Source organism: Danaus plexippus, chromosome 12 (assembly GCF_018135715.1).
Source record: "Danaus plexippus chromosome 12, MEX_DaPlex, whole genome shotgun sequence".
NCBI classification, from domain to species: Eukaryota; Metazoa; Arthropoda; class Insecta; order Lepidoptera; family Nymphalidae; genus Danaus; species Danaus plexippus.
The window spans coordinates 7,838,785-7,859,115 of NC_083545.1; the positions used below are offsets into that span (position 1 = coordinate 7,838,785).

The 20,331-nt window shown below is 41.7% G+C and overlaps 2 protein-coding genes across 4 annotated transcripts in view; one reads left to right on the top strand and one right to left on the bottom strand.

The window, feature by feature from the left end:
• Positions 1 to 3,193: 3,193 nt before the first annotated feature.
• LOC116772760 (protein virilizer) lies at positions 3,194 to 13,002 on the bottom strand. 2 transcript variants are annotated; one of them, XM_032665052.2, is made up of 9 exons: positions 12,780 to 13,002; positions 12,405 to 12,696; positions 6,410 to 11,166; positions 6,083 to 6,340; positions 5,524 to 5,662; positions 4,493 to 4,625; positions 4,308 to 4,370; positions 4,166 to 4,230; positions 3,194 to 3,325 (listed from the first exon to the last, which is right to left on the bottom strand). In XM_032665052.2, exons 1-9 carry the CDS (start codon positions 12,849 to 12,851, stop codon positions 3,258 to 3,260), a joined length of 5,847 nt encoding a protein of 1,948 aa, XP_032520943.2. In that variant the 5' UTR covers positions 12,852 to 13,002; the 3' UTR covers positions 3,194 to 3,257. The 2 variants fall into 2 exon arrangements, with proteins under 2 accessions (XP_032520943.2, XP_032520944.2); XM_032665053.2 differs by having other exon boundaries at positions 12,785 to 12,989.
• A 1,888-nt stretch (positions 13,003 to 14,890) lies between these two features.
• LOC116772344 (low-density lipoprotein receptor-related protein 2) overlaps positions 14,891 to 20,331 on the top strand; it is a 95,921-nt gene continuing 90,480 nt past the window's right edge. For both annotated transcript variants that reach the window (XM_032664502.2, XM_061522393.1), the window contains exon 1: positions 14,891 to 15,111. In XM_032664502.2, coding sequence (XP_032520393.2) covers positions 15,039 to 15,111 — 73 coding nt within the window. In that variant the 5' untranslated portion in view covers positions 14,891 to 15,038. The remainder of the gene's footprint in view (positions 15,112 to 20,331) is intronic.

Sequence of the window (20,331 nt, forward strand, 5' to 3'; positions counted from 1 at the left end):
ACCTACTGAGCTGATTGTCTTTTGGTTTCGAGTTCGTAGCAATATATCCAGCTTTCAACATCTGTGACGATTCAAATACAGCATTTGGGTCACCGCCGTTGAACTTATCTAACATCCGGCGACACCTATCCATGCGAAGGTGTTTCTGGTCGTCGGTTAAAGTACGGGCAATCCATCTGGTACAAAGCTTCCTGACGCCTGAATGTCCGTGTAATATTTTTTTAACTTCACTTATACCAATGCCTAGGCTTGCCTGTATCTGCTGATAGGTCACTCTCTTATCTTCCTCTGTCATGCGTCGCACAGCACTGATGTTTCTCCAGTAGTCGCTTTTAAAAGACGTCCCTCACGCCGATCATTATTGAGATTGCTACGTCCACGCTTAAACTCGATAAACCAATTGTAAATAGTGGCCGAGATGGGGCTACATGAAGAAATGGTAATCTCAGCCTATCATAGCTTTGTTGTTGAGTAATGCCACAACGAAAATCATAATAAATCATTGACCGAAAATTTTCGCGCGTTAGGTACATTTTCACTTGTAACGAGAGTTTTAGATTTGCCGAAAATTTACAAAAATAAATGACAAATGAATGCAAAATATATTAGGTTACCAAAGAGTTCTAAATTTTAAATAAAAAAAAATCATAAACAAAGTTTCTAACTGGCCCATTCTAAACATTTTCAGTGTTACCCAGTTCAGTATTATCGGAAGCACCTTAGGATATATAAGGGGTTTTCCAATAGGGACGCTTGAACTTTGACAGCTGATTGCGGCCATGTTGTTTGAGTGACAGCTGTCAAATGCAGTGTGTTATATTCATTCCGTCCTCCCAAACCACCATGGCAGGTTACAGTGTCGAGCAGCACGTGCAAATCATAAAATTGTTTTATGAAAATGGGTCTTCAGTTCGAGCAACGTTCCGCGCACTTCGCCCGTTTTACGGTCGCGATGATCGTCCTGCCGAGTCGACTATCCGTCGATTGGTGGACAAATTCGAGTCAACCGGGTCAGTTAACAATCAGCCGGTTCCCGTGCGTCAACGTAACGCGAGATCTGCCGAGAATATCGCCGCTGTGCGCGACAGTGTCCTCGAAAACCCGCGGCAGTCAATTCCGCGTCGCGCACAGGAACTCGGCCTTTCGCAGACGACAACTTGGCGAATTTTGCGTTGTGACTTGAGCCTGCACCCGTACAAGATCCAGCTGACCCAAGAGCTCAAGGTTAATGACCATAGACAGCGCCGTGTGTTCGCTGACTGGGCATTAGAGCAGTTGGAAGTTGACGCCGATTTTGGCAAAAAAATCATCTTCAGCGACGAGGCGCATTTTTGGATGAATGGCTATGTCAACAAGCAAAATTGCCGTATTTGGGACGAGACCAATCCACACGAGGTTCACCAAGTGGCAATGCACCCGCAGAAAGTGACTGTTTGGTGCGGATTTTGGGCCGGAGGCGTGATTGGTCCGTATTTTTTCGAAAACGATAATGGTGTGGCCGTCACCGTCAATGGTGAGCGATACCGGTCGATGATAACCAACTTCTTTTGGCCTGAAATCGAGAATATGGATCTGGACAACATGTGGTTTCAACAGGACGGCGCTACGTGCCACACAGCACACGCTACGATGGAAGTTCTGCACGATCAAGCGCCCTTAATGGAAAACCCTATACATAGAAAGCTGATGGCTGTTTACTGGAATTAAAAATGTGTGAATTAATGAGATCTAAGATTTTCGCTAGTTTTATTCATTTAAATGAAACTAATATTATTCGGATAAACTACGCGTTATTTATTTTTGTAAAAAAGTACATACTCCCGACGTTTCGGTTACTTTTCAGCAACCGTGATCACGGGTAGACGCGGTGAGTGTCTGTCAGTTGGTCCTGTTATTTGTCATCTACCGCCAACGATTTCTTAATTTTCTGGCGTACCGCTCTAGATGCCGGCAGAATGCGCTCACGGTGTCTTGAGGTCCTGCGGTGTGGTTTCCGACATGGGATTTTATATTTTTAAGAAGGGGGTCCCATGTGTTTGATAGATTCCAGCCATCTTCTCTATTGAAATTGGGATTTTTTTTAAATTTCAATAGCCTCGCGGATTAACCTCGGTATATACTTGTCTTCACGAGCGAGGATTTGTGGTTTAGCAAACCGAATGTAGTGGCCTGGTTTGTCCATTGCGTGTTCACACACTGCTGACTTCGACGCGCGCCTGTTTTTGATGTCTGAGATGTGTTCTTTAACTCTTGTACCGATGCTCCTCTTTGTCTGTCCAATGTACGACAAGCCACAATCACAATCGAGTTTGTATACACCCGGTTGCAAATGACTGTTACTCTTGATTGGTCTCAAGAATTGGATCACTTTCTTGTGTGGTTTGTAAATAGTCTTGATGGAAAACTTCTACAAGATGTTGCCTATTCTATCAGTATCACAAAAGTGTTGGCTCTCTGTAACAAAGATTTGCCAACGGTAGCTAACTGGATGGAGTGGTGTGTGAGCTTCCATTGAGATACCTATGCGTATGTGTGGGTTTCCTATAAACAGTATGTCCCAAAGTATTGTCAGGATTCTTAATACCAAGTAGGTATATTAAAGAATGCGATAGAATTATTTGTCTCTACTTCTATAGTGAACTGAATCTTGCTATTGGTAGAATGAAGGTGGTCCAGAAAAGCAGATGTTTTATTTAATATTGTGAAGGTGTCATCTACATACCGTTTTTATTGGAGGAGAGCAAAGAGCTCGCGCCTCTAAGTCCTCCATGAATATATCAGCCACAACGGGGGAGACCGGTGAAGCCATTGCAACTCCATCTACTTGTTTGTAGAATTCATCCTTCCACATGAGGTAGCCAGATGTTAGGCAATGCTTTAATAGCTCTGCATATTCTACAGGCATACATACTGTTGTCCTTCAATTTAGCTCTTACAATCTCGATGCAGTCAAGAACAGGTAGACTAGTGAATAATGACTGTACATCGAAACTGACCATACTGTCATTGTCTGTCAATTTTAGGTGTTTTATATCATTGACAAACTGGTAGGAATGCTTAACAAAGGACTTTGTGTGGCCCCGGAGTGGTGATAATATCTTTGAAAGAAATTTGGCCACTTCATAAGTTGGTGAGTCAATCCTGTTTATGGATTTTATTTTAGAGATTAGATCTTTGGAAATAAAACAACACATTGAGATAAATCGTATGATATTTATTACTGCCGTTTTTCATAATCCCAATCACAAACTTCTCGTTCACCTCATGAAGGAGCGATGTCTCGGGCGAGCCGCACGCGCGCCGCACCAGCCCGCGCCCGCGCCGCCTTACGATACATACAGGTTGAAAGAGAACGGTCGAGATAACGTTTAGAATGGAGTATAAAGCCGCGGACAGACACGTGGAGAACCGAGGACACGCGCGAGACGTGGGCGGGAAACATCTTTATAGAAAATATACAAGGAGGGCACACCGGCTCATTAACGTAGCTTTAATTTATTGTACGATTACAAGCAACTAGGGATCAGTTCATCTCGCGCTAGTTGTCTCACTATGATTACAATACTTGTTTGACCTCAGTAGGACTTCTTGGTATTTTTTGGCAAAAATTCATCAAAATTAACTATGTAACAAAAATTAGACTCTGTAAGAGGCTGTGTACAATTCATAAGGATTTGTCTCAGATACGGAATATCCCGGCTACATTTTTTTGTCTCTGGAAGATTGGTTAAGTGCAATAAATAAATTGCTTATAAACATGTAATTTTAATATCTGTCGGCGCGATTCCTTTTACTTGAATAATCACTAATTGAGGGTAGTTGAAGTTATCAGGCGTCACCGGCGTAGCCACCCGTGCGAGGGAAGTCACAACAATGAGTGTCGGTTGGTATAAATAGAGGCGGTGGTACAGATTAAAAACAATCCCGCTAGAGCCGTTGGAAAGATCGGATCTCTGCGAAATAAAGGAATCGACAAACTGTCTCGGAGGTTACCTTCAATAGCCTGAGAGGCTATGCACGATCGAGAACAAGGACATTGGTGACGTCAGTCTTTTTAAAATCAAATTAATTTCTTATAACCCCGACATATCACATAAAGGGATGTTCGGTCGTGGTCTGTGTTTGTGAGTCGCCGTCTCTCAACTATATAAGTGTATCTCCTCACCCATGCCGTAGTGAGAGGCTGCGAAGTGTCCGAAGTGATGACCTCCCTCCCAGGCGCCGCGACCTCTGAGCAACGGAGACAAGTCGGTGACACGAGAATACAATGTCATGATATATATAGTATACAACACAGCGATACTCACAGGTGTCTGTAATGAGCGTGCGGCGCGAAGCGAGCGCGCTCCGACACCGAGCGGCGCGGGGCCCTGGGCACACGACACATAGGGAGTTATAATCTATCGACGAAGCTTCGAAACGGCAGACCAAACATTTAGTCTAGCAGTCTAGTGGATCGATACAATATGAGTGAATATTATGTGTACGTTACCGTTGTACTGGTGCGTACGGCTGGTGAAGGGCGGTGAAGTCGTCCACGTGTAGAGAGGGCGGGCGGGATGTGTTGGGCGGACGGGATCGGAAGGCGTCCGCGCCGCCCTCGGCACGGACGCGACTCAGAGCGACTACAAATACGAATAACGAACAAAATAAGAAATACATCGACGATCAACGCCCGGAGACGCGGCGCCAGCGGCCGGCACGCGGCCACACGGAGGGCGAAGGAACGACAGGCGCTCCCGGGGAATCCACTCTGACTTACTTTCACATATATTCCCGTATAATATGCTTTTCGACTAAAAAATTTTGAACTCAATTCTATTTTAATTATAAACTAGGTACCAGCCCCGGCTTCGCCCGGGCTCGTTACAAAATATATAAAATAGCCGATATAATTTTGAGAATAATTAAACTTATATTATATAACTTTCAAACGGTACGCCCGAGTTAAATGTTTTAAAAACTAATTTACAGATACTGATGTAGGCGTGAAAAAGAAGTTATTTATCTTTGATAAGACTTAGTACCGTATTTACGTAAACAGCGTTCTAATAAACGCTTTAGGAATGAAAATTTTTAAACATTGTAAAATGGCTATAGTATCCTTAAGGTACAGACAGCTGCCACCGCGGACTTCTCTGTAGACCTGTATAAGGTACATAGTTCCACTATATATTAATTTGCTATATCTCAAAGACTTTAGACAGCGTTTTCGTTAAAGTTCTCAGTCGGGTTATGTTTTGCCGACATCTTAAACAAATATCGTTAATGTACACTCAAGCAAATACAAAAACTTAACAAATTATATACTAAAACCTTCCCCGGGAATCACGCTTCCGAGGGATGAAAACAGTTTGACAATCGGTGCAGTAGTTTTCCGTTTATCGCGAACAGACAGACACACAGACTAAATTATTATAAAAGGGTACAATTACAGTAAAAACTTATTACAGGAAAACACGGAGCAAGACGACGGGAAACATAACAAAGGGTCTCAGACTGATAGGTATTGCACATAGTGACCTGCAGGTCTCTTGTCGTCGGCGGGCAGAGCCTCGGGCCTGGTATCGAGACAGCCGGCCAGCCTCCTGACGCCGGCCGCCAGGGACTCGCTGCCCCCGGACAGGAGGCTGCCCGCCACCTCCACGATGTCGCACGACACCTGGAGACGAGACAACCAGACAAGATATATTATGTAAACACACTCAGTTCTACGGATACCGCTGTGATCGATTGCACGGAACAAAACGTTGCCTTTGCAGCTCGCTCCTTGATAGTAATTCGGTTCCTAAGGTCAATGTTATTCAATACAGAACACTTCTGACTCAATGAGACACAGACAGTGTCTGATGTTAAAGAAGGATCACAAACTATTGAACGCATTTTATATGTATATCACGCGTGTGTCTCGCTTGTGCTGTAGCACGGAGGTGTGTTGTTGAGGTTGTAGCGGTCCCTAGTGTTGTATTCCTCGAGCAGATTTATTTATGTTAGATATAACGCATGCGTATTTTTATCACCTTCATATTTTTTGATCTCCTTCGAAGACTATCGACGAGTGGTCGCATGACCGTAGTCTTACCAGTTCGTTATCATTGACGTCGTCTTCTAGCGAGGCGGAGGGCACGTTCAGCCAGTAGCTGGTGGTGAGCCGTTCGTCGCTTGAATCTCCGATACAATAAATCTGTCGGGCCGCAAACTGAGCCACCAAGGGTTCGGGGGCCGGCGTCGCAGCTTCCGAGACCTCCGGGGAAGTCCCGAGCTCTTCGTCCGCGAGGTTTTTCAGATTCGAGATCAAGAAGGTCGCGTTTGATATCGCGTCTTCTTCGGAGTTCCTTTCCTGAAATTTTCTTTCAAATATTATACCGACATATAATTAATCAGGACAATCGTTTCGCGTTAGACCCACCTTGAGAACTTTTTCTAGTGTCATGACCGGATGCTCCTTGTCGGACGCCGTGTATCCGACCATGTCTGCCATCTCACTAAGCGTAAGGACGCTTCTCCTCCCGCCCGGGCCCTCGCCGTGTTCAACTCTCAGTATCTTTATTAAGTCGAGGAACAGGTTCAGGCAGTCCGTCCTGTCTTCTCCCGCGCTCTCCGTCGTCCACTTAAAATATTTACCGAGGGCTTCCGTTCTCTTTGTCACGAATTTTCTAAATTGCAGGAACCCGTATTCGTGATCCGTTAAGACGTAGTAGGCGCGTAATACCGACGAGGCCACTGAACAGGTTTTCGTCGTAGATTCTAGACAATTTGCCGTTGCGTCTAAAAACGCCGTAAGAGCGTCTTTAGTGGGTAATGAATTGGCGAGAACGCTATCGATGTTAGCTGTGAGAGGAGTTAAAGTTATTTCAATGTCACAGAACGCCGCTAACACATGAGCAGCATACTCTTGGGCCGCGGCGTGTTCGTTCGACGAGTTTGACAAGTTGAAAACATTACAAAGCGCCGTTTGTACTTCGCTAGCTTTGGGACCTCCGGCGCTCATAGCGTGCAACACGGCACACTTGACTGGCGCGTGTGACACGAGACATGCCAAGAATCCCAAGACTCTGGCGAGGCTGGCGGTGGGCGGGTCTTCTTCTTTCATTTCTCTCATGACAGCACCAACAGCCGCCCGAGCCACTGTGGCCGCCGTGTTCGGAGCCAGGTCTGCGATTTGAACGCACACTCTCCGTAGCATGTGCACGACCGGGCGGTACGTGGACATACATATCACCTGTATCATGTCCGTCAAGTCATTAGACAAGGCGTGTAAATGAGCAGACCACAGCCGCCTTTCGTTAGAGGCGTCGGCCAGCTCTCGGTCGGTGGGAGGGAGCTTCGTTTGCATCGGCAACGGCAGCGGCAGGAGTTCCGAAAATATGAGAAGTCCGGGAACGAATGTGTAAGGTGCGGTCATTGTGTAGGAAATAACTTCGGAACAGAGCGACGTCCACGGCCCACGACGTATTGAATCTCCGTCATTGGCGTCGTCGGCTATCGGCTGGGCGTAAGCCAGTAATGCTCTCACCGCCGCTTCGGCAGCCTTGGCCGCAGTTCGGTAGCCGATAGAACCGACTGGAAAGGTTTTGGCTATCCCGTAAGTCTTCAATATTATAGGTGCCGCCGTTAAATCTCTAAATCTAGGGCCTCGACAGCGAACTACTCTCGCTAACATCTCGTCTAAGAGACTCAAACAAGGTAATAACATCTGGGCCAACTGAAGTCCTCTCACCGAAGCGAAGAATGATGTGTGCATACTTGGTTGATCGAAATGAGTAGCGAGCCGATCTAAGATACCAGAAATATGGGCGACGCCGTCCAAAGAAAACAATTGTAATATATTATACTTGTATTTCAGTTCGACATATTCCTCCACCGGGTTTTCGCAAACAATGGAAACGTTTTTTTCATAATCGGATATACAAAAGTGTCGTAATATTCTCAGGCAAGTCATCAGCTCCCCGGGTAAATCGGACGAATGTTCTAAACTCGCCTTCAAGATCTCGACACACTCGCTGAGGTCTTCTCCCGAAAGGACGTTAGGTTTCTCCACGGGCTTCAAGTACGGAATGACTTCTTGAAGTACACTGGACACGCTCGGTTCAAATCTGTCATGTTCTTTTGACACGTTTATTAATCTTTGTCCGTATTTCTTCAAGAATGGAACATTTGCAGCAAATCTCACGGCCGATACGATAAGCTCGATAGCGTAGCCCTTTGCCGGAGACTTCTGTTTTGATGGCGACTCGCTTTTGTTTTTGCTTTTCAGATCATTCTCGAACACTTCCATGAGACACTCCGAGTTGTTTCCCATAACTATAACACTCGGCACGGCCGTCTTCCCGATGCTTCCAAAGCTGAGGCAGTATAAAGCTTGTAGTCTGTCTATCAATTTGTATTCATCATTATTTCCGACTTGCACATCACTAATCGATTGCAAGTAGTACATCGCCTTCAGCCTATAGGCGAGTTCGAGTCCAACGATTTGTAGGTCACTGTAACTACTAAGTGTGCTGTCATGAGGGTACGCCGTTTCTTCGCTCGTCTGTTGACCGAACGGTTGTTCCAAAACCTTAAATAACAGTTCACTCATTTCCATATTCTTGTACAGAAATAGGAGCCCGTTGTGAGAATTGACTAATTCGAATATAAGATCGTGGATCGGACTCGTGATGACCAGATTGTTGCAAGTCGACGGACAGGTCAGCAAGTATAAGCAAACTTGTAGAACTTTATGAATGTCAAAAAACTGCAGGAGTGTCTCGTTTGAACATTCCTTGCTTATTTCAAACTGTGCAGCCACAGGCAGGAACCTTTTCGGTTGAGATAAATGGAAGCATTGAGTTCTGTACATGTTTAGAATTTCGTCAAAGGAATCCACAATGAAGCTTACATCGCTCTCCGACAGTTCGGAGTCGTCGGAGTGATTGTTATCAGCGGCGGCCTTATTGAAGTTAAACACGAGAACACGCAGTTTCATCAGAACTTCATAAATATTTAGTTTCTTCAGGAGGGAACTAACGGAAAATTTGATCCTCCCTAGTGGGTTGGCCTTTATCATGGCTATGAGAGCTTGGTAACCGTTCATGGCTTTTCTGGGACTTTCATCGTTCTTATCGAACTTAGGGTACATGGCATCTCGCATGAAATGCTCGACGGCCTCTTTAGAGGAAAGGCAGGCGCTTAAAGCTTTTAATATCATGAGGCGAATACTCAGCGCCATATATTCCTTGGAATACATTTCCAGCAGTTGTAACGGAACGTCAATCCCGGAACTCAGCAACGTCTTCATGACTCGGCCGCTGTATTCGTGACACATCAAAGCCTCGGCGAGTCGGATCCCGCATTTCATGTGGCGGATCTTATAGGTTGGCTGCTGTTGAGACAGCACGAAATCGAAGTTTAAACCGATCCTGCAGAATGTGATCAGGAGGTGATACATGTCAGAAAATTCGTCTGAATCTGATCGATCCGTGCGGAAGACTCGCAGTATTATGTCGGTGTTTTTGCATAAATTTATAAGAGACACGAACAATTGTTCGCATTGATGTACCCAATCTTCCCGCGCAGAATTATCGATTTCCAAAAACGTATCCGTCGAAAACTTCTGCTCCCTTCTCTTAGCAGCATTCGTGATCTCTGATATTTTTAACAGATCACTGCTGGCATCACACAGTTCTTCGAAGCTGGCTGACATGACGTCTTTGACACTGCCCCGTCTGACATCCGCCAGCCTGCATATTTGGTTGACGCGCTCATATTTCTTCCATTCGTCTTTGAATGGATTGTAATATTTGATGATGTCGTCCACTCCGCAGTACTCGTTGACGTCATATTCAACTTCCATGTAGGAATTACCGTCCAAGTCATCGCAGATATCTTCATCGGACAGAATGGGCTCGAAGGGCTCAGCGTCCATGGATTTTTCTTCATCGGGATTGCGATTCGGAGATTCTATGGGTTTCGGAGCTACCGTTGTATCGACGATGGGAACTGTCACTAGGCTGGAGTGTTGAAGTTCAACGTAGTTGTTATCGACCTCCTGAGAGGGACTCCTGATGGAACTCTTGTGTCGGTAGCTCTGATGATAAAAGTCGATACGTGGAATTTGCTTCCCGCTGCGGTCACCGCGGTCATATTCAGCGCCTTCCTCAGATCGAACCGAATTCATCGGGCTCGTCGTTTCACCTTCCCTGGGTGACAGTGGCCGCCTGGTTTCCACGGGTGGAGTTCTAGGTCTCTTCCTGGGATCGTCTCGACTGGGCGACCTACTGCCGTAACTAGATCCTCTCATGCGGCTGTAAGGGGAGTGTCTCCTTCTATCGTACGGCGTTTGTTTGTCGTAGGATGCAGCTCGTCGCTCGTAAGACGAACTTCTCTTGTCATACGGCGACAGCCTCTTTTCGTACGCACCACCTTTGTCGTAAGGAGGTTTGCGTTCGTAAGAAGGGGCTCTCGGTGACCTCGGCTCGTACGAACCACCGCGCGACCGATCATAGGAGGCATCACGATGACGACGGTAGTCATCTTTTTTGTACGAGCCCCTGTCCCAGTCACGATCTAAGCTGCGTGACCTTGACCGGCTCAGAGGACGGTACTCTCCTTTACCAACATAATCTCTATCGCGACTTCTCGATCTAGAGTGAAGCCTGTCAAGTCGGTCGACATCTCTGCTTCTGTCACGGTGTCGTGAAGACTCTCGACTCAATCCACGGTCCAGTGAGCGCCTCCTGCTCCGTCCTTCCCGGCGCTCTCTGTTCAACTCCATCGATCGTGGACTGTGTCTCATTCTATCTCCATCTCTTTCACAACTAATATCTCTTCTCTCCTTTTCCCAGTCGTTCTCGTCTATGTGGTGATATGTACGAGGGTCTTTGGGTGCCTCGTTGTCGTAATATTCTCCTCTATACATTTGATTATCATAATTCTCTGGGTTCGGGTAGTTTCCCGCACCATAAGCTTCAGGATTGGTGGCGGTGACATTGCTGGTGTAGGCTGGTATGGGATTAGAGGTTTCTGGATTCCAATCTGATGACTGTGGCACGTTCGCGGGTAGTGCGCTCACTTCTCTAGAGACCGGTCTCTGACTATTGGGCTGTGGGTTCACAGCGGCGACATTGTCAGGTAAGACTTGAGTCAAGGTACCATATACAGCCAAAGTTATAGTTGTATACCAGCCTGGAATAGAGAAAGTGAACAGTTAATGACAGAACACTATACAATAAAGGTTGTTGTATTAAAAAGTTGAGTAAAATAATTTATATTACTTGAAGTTTTTGTTAATGAAATGTAGCTGTGGACATACCTAATATACTCTGCTGAACTACAAGTCCTCGCAACAGAAAACATACTTATTGTGGTATATTCATTAAAAAATTACTTTAGAATTAAGACATACATCTATATATTAACATATGAATAATTGAAGAGAAAAGATGCAATGTTTATAATTTAATATCAAGATTTTGTTAAAACTCCAAGTTTTCTTGTTTTGTTTCACAGAGACAACAAACTGAAATGACCCCTGACACCAAAATAGATTCTGAATTAAAATACTTAGAACACTATAACTTTTGAGATCACTGCAACAACATGGTGAGCCTTAGGTTGTTTAAATATGAAAGATAATTTAGTTAGGAATTATTTTGAAATATAATGGAAAAATATATGTTACAAACAGATTCAAACTCAATATTGAAGAGCTAAAGAGATCGCTATGCATTCATTGTCATTTAATATGAATACCGGCAAACACAGAGCACTTTAGCAAATAATCATAGGAGAATGTTTCATCATATTGGTGTGCTTACACTGCTGACAACATACTTAACAAATGCCACAAGGACTGTTGCTGTCACATCAAAAAAACTGCCTCAAAATCATTACATCCATTTGTAAGCTAAGATGCCACAGATGGATACACACATGCATATATGCTGGTAACGACATCAAACTTATAACACGGCTCTCTTTGCATTGGAAAAAAGTAGCAAATATTAATTAAAGCTACGTCTGCACTGTACGAGATGTGTCACATCTGTGACTGAAACACACAATGAACGATATTCATGATGAATACTGAACATTGTTTTCACGATACTGTTTACTGATTTTATTTGCTGTATAGAATATTAAAGAAGTTACATGGAAGAAGCCTCTTCGTCATCTAGTAGTAACTTATGTCTACAATTCAAAATCCAACATCAATGAATGCAATAATCTGAAGTAACCGGTAACAGGATGAAAAATTTTTTTTGTGCTAAAACTGAAAATAATATGATGTTCATATACCTCACCTCTAACAACTCAAATTTTGAACCTCATAACATCTGTTATCCTAAACTTAGGTTAAAGCTTTTAATTTCTCAATCCATATCACTTTGTTTTGAAAATACAAGTAACAAATATAATCCAACCTCTAAGGACAAGACCGTCTGTAGGAATTCTTGTCTGCTCAGCATTGTCTCCGCATTCCATATGAATCTGTCCATTCTGACAATAATCTAAACTGCCGAGAGCCTCAAATGTAGCAGCTCCAGGTTTGCTCAAATCATTCACAAAGAAGTCAATGTGAAACTTTGTGGGGTTCGTGGCACCGAGTCTCACTCCACCTGGGAAGTCTCCTTCCACACGAGCACCGAGGGGAATAATTCGTATTTCTCTCACATACACAGACTTCGGAAACTGTACAAGGTCTAAATTAAGCTCCTAATGGGACAAAAGAAAAGTATGTTAATATTTTTAATAAAAATATAATGATGCACGATAAATGTTACAATAGACATAATTACTTCACTAGTATCATGTGAAAATGTATCAAAGAATAATAGATCCGGTTTGTCTCCACACATAACAGTCTCCATTACATCTCTTTTACACTATTCTTTATAATTAATACGTTCAGCCATGTACAAATGATACAAATTAAAACATGATTAGATTATATTTCAATAACAGATATAACTGCAAATCGGACCCAAGCCACTAGGTATCAGATTAAAAATTTAGCCATTAACTACTTGTCATTTTTAACTGACATTGACAGACAAGTCAAAGATTTCTGTAAATTCATGAATTTAAATAATATATATAATAAACAAAAAAAATGATTTTATCTAAAACAATTTTAAATCTTAGGCAAATGAAACGTTAAGGTTCTTCGTTGTTTAAAAATAGTTAAATTTAAATTAGGTGTATAATAAGACTAGGTCTAATGACGTATTCAGAATATAGACTAAAAATTTTATCATTTTACATTCATCAATACAATTATTAATATTGCAAAATATATACTGAAACTGAATACAGGTTAATTAAAGATATTCTTAAAAACCGTTTAATCCAGTTTCTCTGTTTATTTAAATGATTATGAAGATATGAATGTTAAAAATGTGCTATATAGCAATATTTATCTCGTTCCATGGAAGTTTCATCACCAAAATATTTATTTCTTGTATCTCATGCATAAATTACATATTTAAATTGAAGTATAAATACTGTTTGTCATAACCTTTTATTACTTCACCAGAGGAAATGATTCGAACATACTACATTCATTGACTGTAATTGCTCATTATAAATTACAATAATTACTACCAATGTTTAATACAGATCATAAATTTTTTAAATTACATAAATCATTTGTATATATATTTTTGAGCAAACAATATAAAACACTATATTTCTATCGTAATGTCAATAAGATATTTCTTAAATCTTCCTGCAAAACTAAAAGGATGCTAGCTGTAACAATTGTGAGAGAGTTCATTTTTTGATATTGTTCATGTTGTTTAGTTAGAAATTTAGCAGTCGATGCTAAACAAATTCTAACAGATACACTCACATTTACGCAGTACCAATGAAACTTAGGTCTAAGTGAGTGCGCAATATTATAATAAAAATGATAAAATTCTTTTATAGTTATATAAATAATTGATCTTTGAATCGACCTTGGATTTTAATTAAGAGAAATAAAAATATTCAATTATAAGTAATTTTTCATTGCAAAAAACACAACGATAATTGTAGGTATTAGTGTTTTTGCACAAGTTTTTAGGTGAATTATACCAAGTGACGTAGTTTTCCTCTAGTGGCTGGTACTCGCTAGTACTGGCTAATGTTTTCCTGTTGCTCTGACACTTTGAGATGGTTTATGGTCGAATAAAATTGTTTGTGATGATCACAGAAAAATAATAATAACAGCTGCTTATAAGAATAAACTTGTTCATTACGAAATAATTATAGTTTTTAAAAATAATATTATAAGTATTGAATTTTTATCAGATCCTTCTTTTTTATATAATGATAACTAATGGTGAAAAAACCATGGGATATATATATACCTATATAATATATAAAAAAACGTAAATTCATCACAATAATACATTGTTTATTTTTCCTTTTAATTTGAGATTGATTTTGTTTTTTTTATATCATGTTGCAAATTTTGATTTCTAATAATTTTATAATATCGTTTGTTTTCTAAGTTTATATTAGTATGTGGTAAAAATAGCGTTAGTCGCGATTAACCAGAAGCGAGAACTCAACTCGTCTCGCTACCTGCAGCGACCACCTGTATGATATGAAGGTTGCCAGGATACTACACGACCCTCATTGAAGGATAACTAGGATCATGGGTGAGCAATTTAATATATTTTCGTTTTAATCAATAACAATAAATTATCAGTCTATAAGTAACGGAAGAATAAGTTCTTATAAGATTATAGTCATGCTCGGTGTATGCAATTTTTTTTTTGTAATAGTACATCTGTAAAAGTCTTATCAGAGAGTATAAAAATTGTGCAATATATATAAGACGTTGTTTTGTTTTATAATGTATAAGCAGTTGTTGTCGGTACGCTAGCAACCCCACCTGAGCGTCGTGTGTCGTGTGTAGTTTGCGGTGTGCCAGCCGCCGGTCGCCAGTGTCTCCCGCGCGGTCGAGGAGGGAGGTCGTCGGTCGAGAGAAACGCGTCAGCAACTTTCGAGAAACTTTCCCTGAGTGCGCGTGTGTTCTGTGTTGTTGTGTTGATGTGGTAAGTGGCGGTAAGATGCGCGCCTGGCAGGCCTGCTGGCTCCTGCTGGCGGCCACCGTCGCCGCAGACGACACGAGGCATCTATCAGGTAACACGTTTTAATTAACCGGCGACGCTCGAGAGTTCTTTGAACGGAATCTCTCGGCGCTCTTTCTTCGCAAACTTCGCACGTCTCGGACACAGCGAAGAAAAGTTAAAAAGTAAAAACAGCGGTACAAGTGAAAAGTAGGGTAGGCGCACCGGCGATGTGGTAGAAAGTTCTCATTGGACTCTCGACTGTGTCGTGTGTTTTATCGAGAGTCTGTCACTCGTCCCTCGTCCGTGACCGGCGCTGGGAGCGAATTGATGTATTTTAATAATAGTAATGAAATGAGTGGAAACGGATGACGTGGAACCGCCGTGGACGGTCTCATGCGAACTCGTCGCCTGAGGGTTCCTTGACCTTCGTCAGTCCGTGTCGACTCGGTCCACCTAAACTGTATATGTTAGTGTTTCGTTTACTCCACGACGTGCCCCGTCGTGTACTTTTCAGGCGATACCTCTCGTACTAAACTCACAGTGGCCGCTCGTTTTCGTTCAAAAGACTTCAACGCGTGCGTTTACGTTTCATGCCATTATTGTTCATTTGAAACCTCGTAGTACAATGTCCTCTTAACCAGTTCTCTTTGTGATAATTTTGTACCTTTGCATTTTCTAATACATCAATCAGTTTTAATATAAAACAATGTTATATTGAGACCTCATCCCTACTATTCAATAATACGGTCGCAATCGTCAGTCATTCTGTAAATCATGTCCGTGTGTCCGAGTGTCCATACATGCCTACGTGTGTCCGAGTGTCCGTGTGGCTCTGAGTCCATGTGTCTTGTGTCCGTGTGTGACATTGACCGCCGGAAGACAGTTCGTCTATCGTCAATAAACAGTTTCCTCCTCTTTATCCGAGGCATCGTGAATGTCGACTCTGATGCCCCACAATAAGAACCATCAGCATAAGACCGAACTCGAATTCGTGTGACCCTTAACCGGTAAACGATTCTAAACTATATTTATAATGTGTTAAGGTTTAATTCACGTTATTCGTTTCTGACCCCAATGTTTTCGATGTGGGTCAGTATTCTGCTGACATCTTCACTTCAGTCTTATTCGTCTTTTATGTTATTAATATTTATTCATTTCCATGACACTCGCTCGTCACAGGTCTCTACCAGGAGCTGTTGTTTGTGGGGACACTTGGTCATGTGCTGTATGTGTTGCTAAATAATTTATATTTATTTAGAATAATTCGATTGTGTGTATTTTGGAACAACATTGAAAACTTAAATTAGGCCTCATGAAATTGGTGTAACTAAAGCTTCAGTTGCTCGGAAGACTTCCATATATTTTTCAGGAACTGTTCCCGAAGTCCTGATGACGTCATGACGACGTCACGATGAGGCCTGGTTGGTGGCCGGCGAACCTTGACCTCTGACCCACGACAGGATCCGAGAGTTATTCTGTTCGATCACAATATTATGATAGTCGAGGCTTCTGAGCTCCATCATGATATAAATACTGTTTTATATTCGTATCGACTGCAAACCGGTTCCAGTACCCTGCGATTCCATACTGGTTTCATACGAACGACGAATGTCCCGGCTTCCTCCTCGACAGGGAACTGTTGATTTACATGAATTATTATTTTATTATTACCCCAGTCCCAGCGCGACTGTGACAGGTTCCCGACTATATCACACTCTAAACGTTTCCCGCAACTTCGTCTGTACAGTATCATAAAATGGCTGACCGACTACGTCACTTTAATACGCAGCAACTGCCCTGGAAAAACTCTTCTACCATCTTCTAGGACCTCTTACGTAACATCCAACACATTAAACGCGCATTCGCTACACGATTATTTTAAAATATTTATGATAATTGATCAAATAATAATTAGTTGAACGTTTTTTTCCACTCCACGCATAACTAGCGCCGTAACGCCTGCATGTAACAGCGGAGTGCTGGACACGCGAACGGTGAAACTCGAGGAAGACCACTTACAGAGGTGTTGCATAAAACTTTTTGTAGCAAAAAAATACTTATATTTACTCATTTTTATGAGACGGCTTGCTGCCTGTCTGTGTGGGCGCTAAAATCGAGTTCTGACTGTTGAACTGTATTGTACAAGTCATCGTCGACACAACATATAGAGAATAAAGAGCTTTCCAACGAAAGACCGAAAACGAGCAGTATGTAGGGTATCGATACCAGCCCGTGCTAAGGATGCTGAACACCGATATCAGAGATTTGTAGACGTATGCCATAACATTAATGTCTTTTCAATATCTCTCATATTTTTGATGAAATTGCAAAAAGAATCGAATAATAATATGAGATCATCCCGACAAACTCAACGCAATCGTAATGTCGGGACAATTCGAGAGGAAAAGTTGCAGATCTGGATAATGTACATTGATGTCTGCCCGATACATGGGAATACACATTATGAGGAGAGGTACGGGACAGGGAAGACTAGTACAATCACTGTATTGACATTACAAAAGAAAATCTTGATGGTTTTTAAAGTAGGGAACTCTTGTCTTAAAAATATATCTGGGACATAATCTGGGACACGTTTTTTTGGAAAGTTGAATATAATTGTTTATATTTTGTAGATAGCGAATGAGACCTTGTTGTCCGCTGCTATGACAACCGTGCTTCAGATCATCGGGCATTCGTGTAGTTATTGTGACCTCACACAAAAGACACGTCTCATCCTGGATCGAAACATGAAAAGAATCTTCCTCTCATGGCGTGTATTGCACAACGTTATATGTCGGAGAAGTATCTTCACAATAGTTTGCCGACGTAGGCTTTATGTATATAGTGAATACTGAATCACATTTCCATTGTACATTAAAGGAATGTGACGGAATCGTCTTTAAATAACTTATTTATAATTCTTCCTTTGTTATTTTCGAGTTTCGTACGGTGGCCTTTTAAAGTCGAGTCACTTGTGCATTCATTGAGCAATGTACTAATAAAATCCAGACAGGAATACTACGATTTTAAAATACGCGCGATGTGAATCCAAAGTGGCGACCTCTCGCCATCTCATGGCGTCCATTGCTCTTTTAGCACTCCCTTCATAACATTGGGTCGAACTAAGCGAGCGTTGAATCGGCTTTCATGAAAACGGACCGATCTACGAGGGTGAATGACTTACGGCGTGGCCTATGATAAGTAATACTTAACCTAAAAGCTGGGTCTTAGAGTTTGTTTTGGTCTGTCCAGTGAAGTGTGTCATCAACGGTGGCTTTTGTTATAATGCTGTTAGTTTTCGGAATCAAGATTATATTGAAAATATTTTTTCCTATTTCCCTCTTCCTATTGTAATAAGTGACTGGGGTGATTTGGTTAAGTCGAGAAAATACCGTTTTAAAACTTAATCGACATTTATTTCTTAAATTTAAATATCAATTAAAATAAAGTTAGCGGTGAACTGGTCCAGGTCACCGTTTGGTGAATGACAATGTCTTATGAAGCGTTAGTTTTGCGATGTCACGGGGCGTGTGGTACAATTAATGGTCGGGGTCATGATTCCGGAAGGTTTTTCATGGTTCCGTTCATCAACAAAAATTAGTGATTATTATAAAAGTCAGACAAAACATTCACAAAGATAATTTAACCCTATTGAGCCACAGAAAATAGCTTTCATTGTTTTGTTGTCATTACGCTAACGAGTGCTCCCGCTGTTTGTAAAATGACTACAGTTATACGATGCGGAGTGTGCTGTGTGGACCATCAGGGAACACACGCGCTGTATGTTGAGTCCTTTAAATGACCTCGATGATGGACCCAGTTAATTTTTTTAGATATAATTAGTGTGTGAGTTAACACTTGTAACTACCGAGTTCAGCTCCGTTTGAAGTGGTTCAGTGCTGACAAAATCATCAACGAGACGCTCACTGCTAATTATCTTTGTGAATGTGAAATAAGATGATTATAAAACCTTATTAGCGTCAGTTAAAACTGCGACGACGGGACTTTTTAGTAGTCCTCATTAAAATATATTAAAGTGGCACACACCTTTGTCTTGTATGTGAATGCTAAACCCTGAATCAATTTATTATATAGGAAGAGTGTTCTTCGCGTTTGCAATATATTGTTCGTTTTATTACGTTTTACGATTTAATTTTATCCTAAAGCACTCGTCATCACCAGGAAGACTAGCGCAGAAACCTTTGTTAAGCACGCCGTTAGTCATCACAACCTTCGACTGACATCTCAACCTGCCTGGTGGCTCCTCGCATACAACCGGCTTGAATACATGATCGGGTTTCTGAATTCGATTACAAACATTAAGTTATTTGCTCAGCGGCTTACACCGGCTTGCGGGTAACGAGAAGATTTATATGTGGATGAAAGTAACCGAAATATCCGGTTAGAATAAATGTAGTACATAATAGACGTACAAGGATTAATTTGAATATAGGCAATTTTTGTATGTTGTTTAAAAAATGCAGGCGATCAATTCAATAGTGATTGTTTAGAGTTTAGGTTAGGCTGCAGTGAGCTCACGTTTGTCACGGCCGACACGTTTACTGTGGATAAACAGTTATAACACAATAGTTACGATGACCTAAATTCATTATAAAACAATAACTTCAACTTCAAACATTATTATAATATAAGCTGTGGTCAGCTTCGTTTGCGTTTTTGAAGGCTTTATCGCTGATATTTGTTTGTACAATAAAATAACAGCACTATGTACCTTTATACACATTACATCCGGATCCGTTTGGTAGTTTTTGTGAATAGCAGACGTACACACATTTACATACGTACATTTTATTAGTGGGTGCATTTATTAAAATTTTGATATTAGATTCATAATAACTAAAATAATGAACGTTGATCACAGTATTGGTGGTGGAAATAAAACAATATTGATATGATGCTGAGAAGTTATCGTGTGCGGAGCTCGGTTACGTTCGAGAGTAGACTCTGTTTATGATAGTCGTCCGTGTTATTAAACAGTACTCTTCGATCCTCGCCAAGGGCGGCCAGCTCCAGAGATACCTCATGCTTTAGGATGGACGTTGAGGCATCGTTATTTATCATTTCACTTGGACATTGAAAAATGTTTTGTTATTTAATATGATGTATGTAAGAGATTATTTCCTGGCGGTGTGCTCGACTGGAAGCCTTCACAGTTGTTTGTAGTTCCCTCTTCGGTATCATTTGATTAGGAACTATGTAAAAAAGTAACTCGTTTGATATATACATATCGGTGTAATATTGCAGAATGTATTGAAATCTGACTTGTCCT

Coding starts and splice junctions, on each gene's coding strand:
- LOC116772760 (XM_032665052.2), bottom strand. CDS start 12,851: ATGGAGACTGTTATGTGTGGAGACAAACCGGATCTATTATTCTTTGAT. Junction 5,663..6,082: donor ACGTCAATGATAACGAACTG/GTAAGACTACGG, acceptor TCTCGTCTCCAG/GTGTCGTGCGACATCGTGGA. Junction 4,371..4,492: donor CCGTACGCACCAGTACAACG/GTAACGTACACA, acceptor TCGTGTGCCCAG/GGCCCCGCGCCGCTCGGTGT.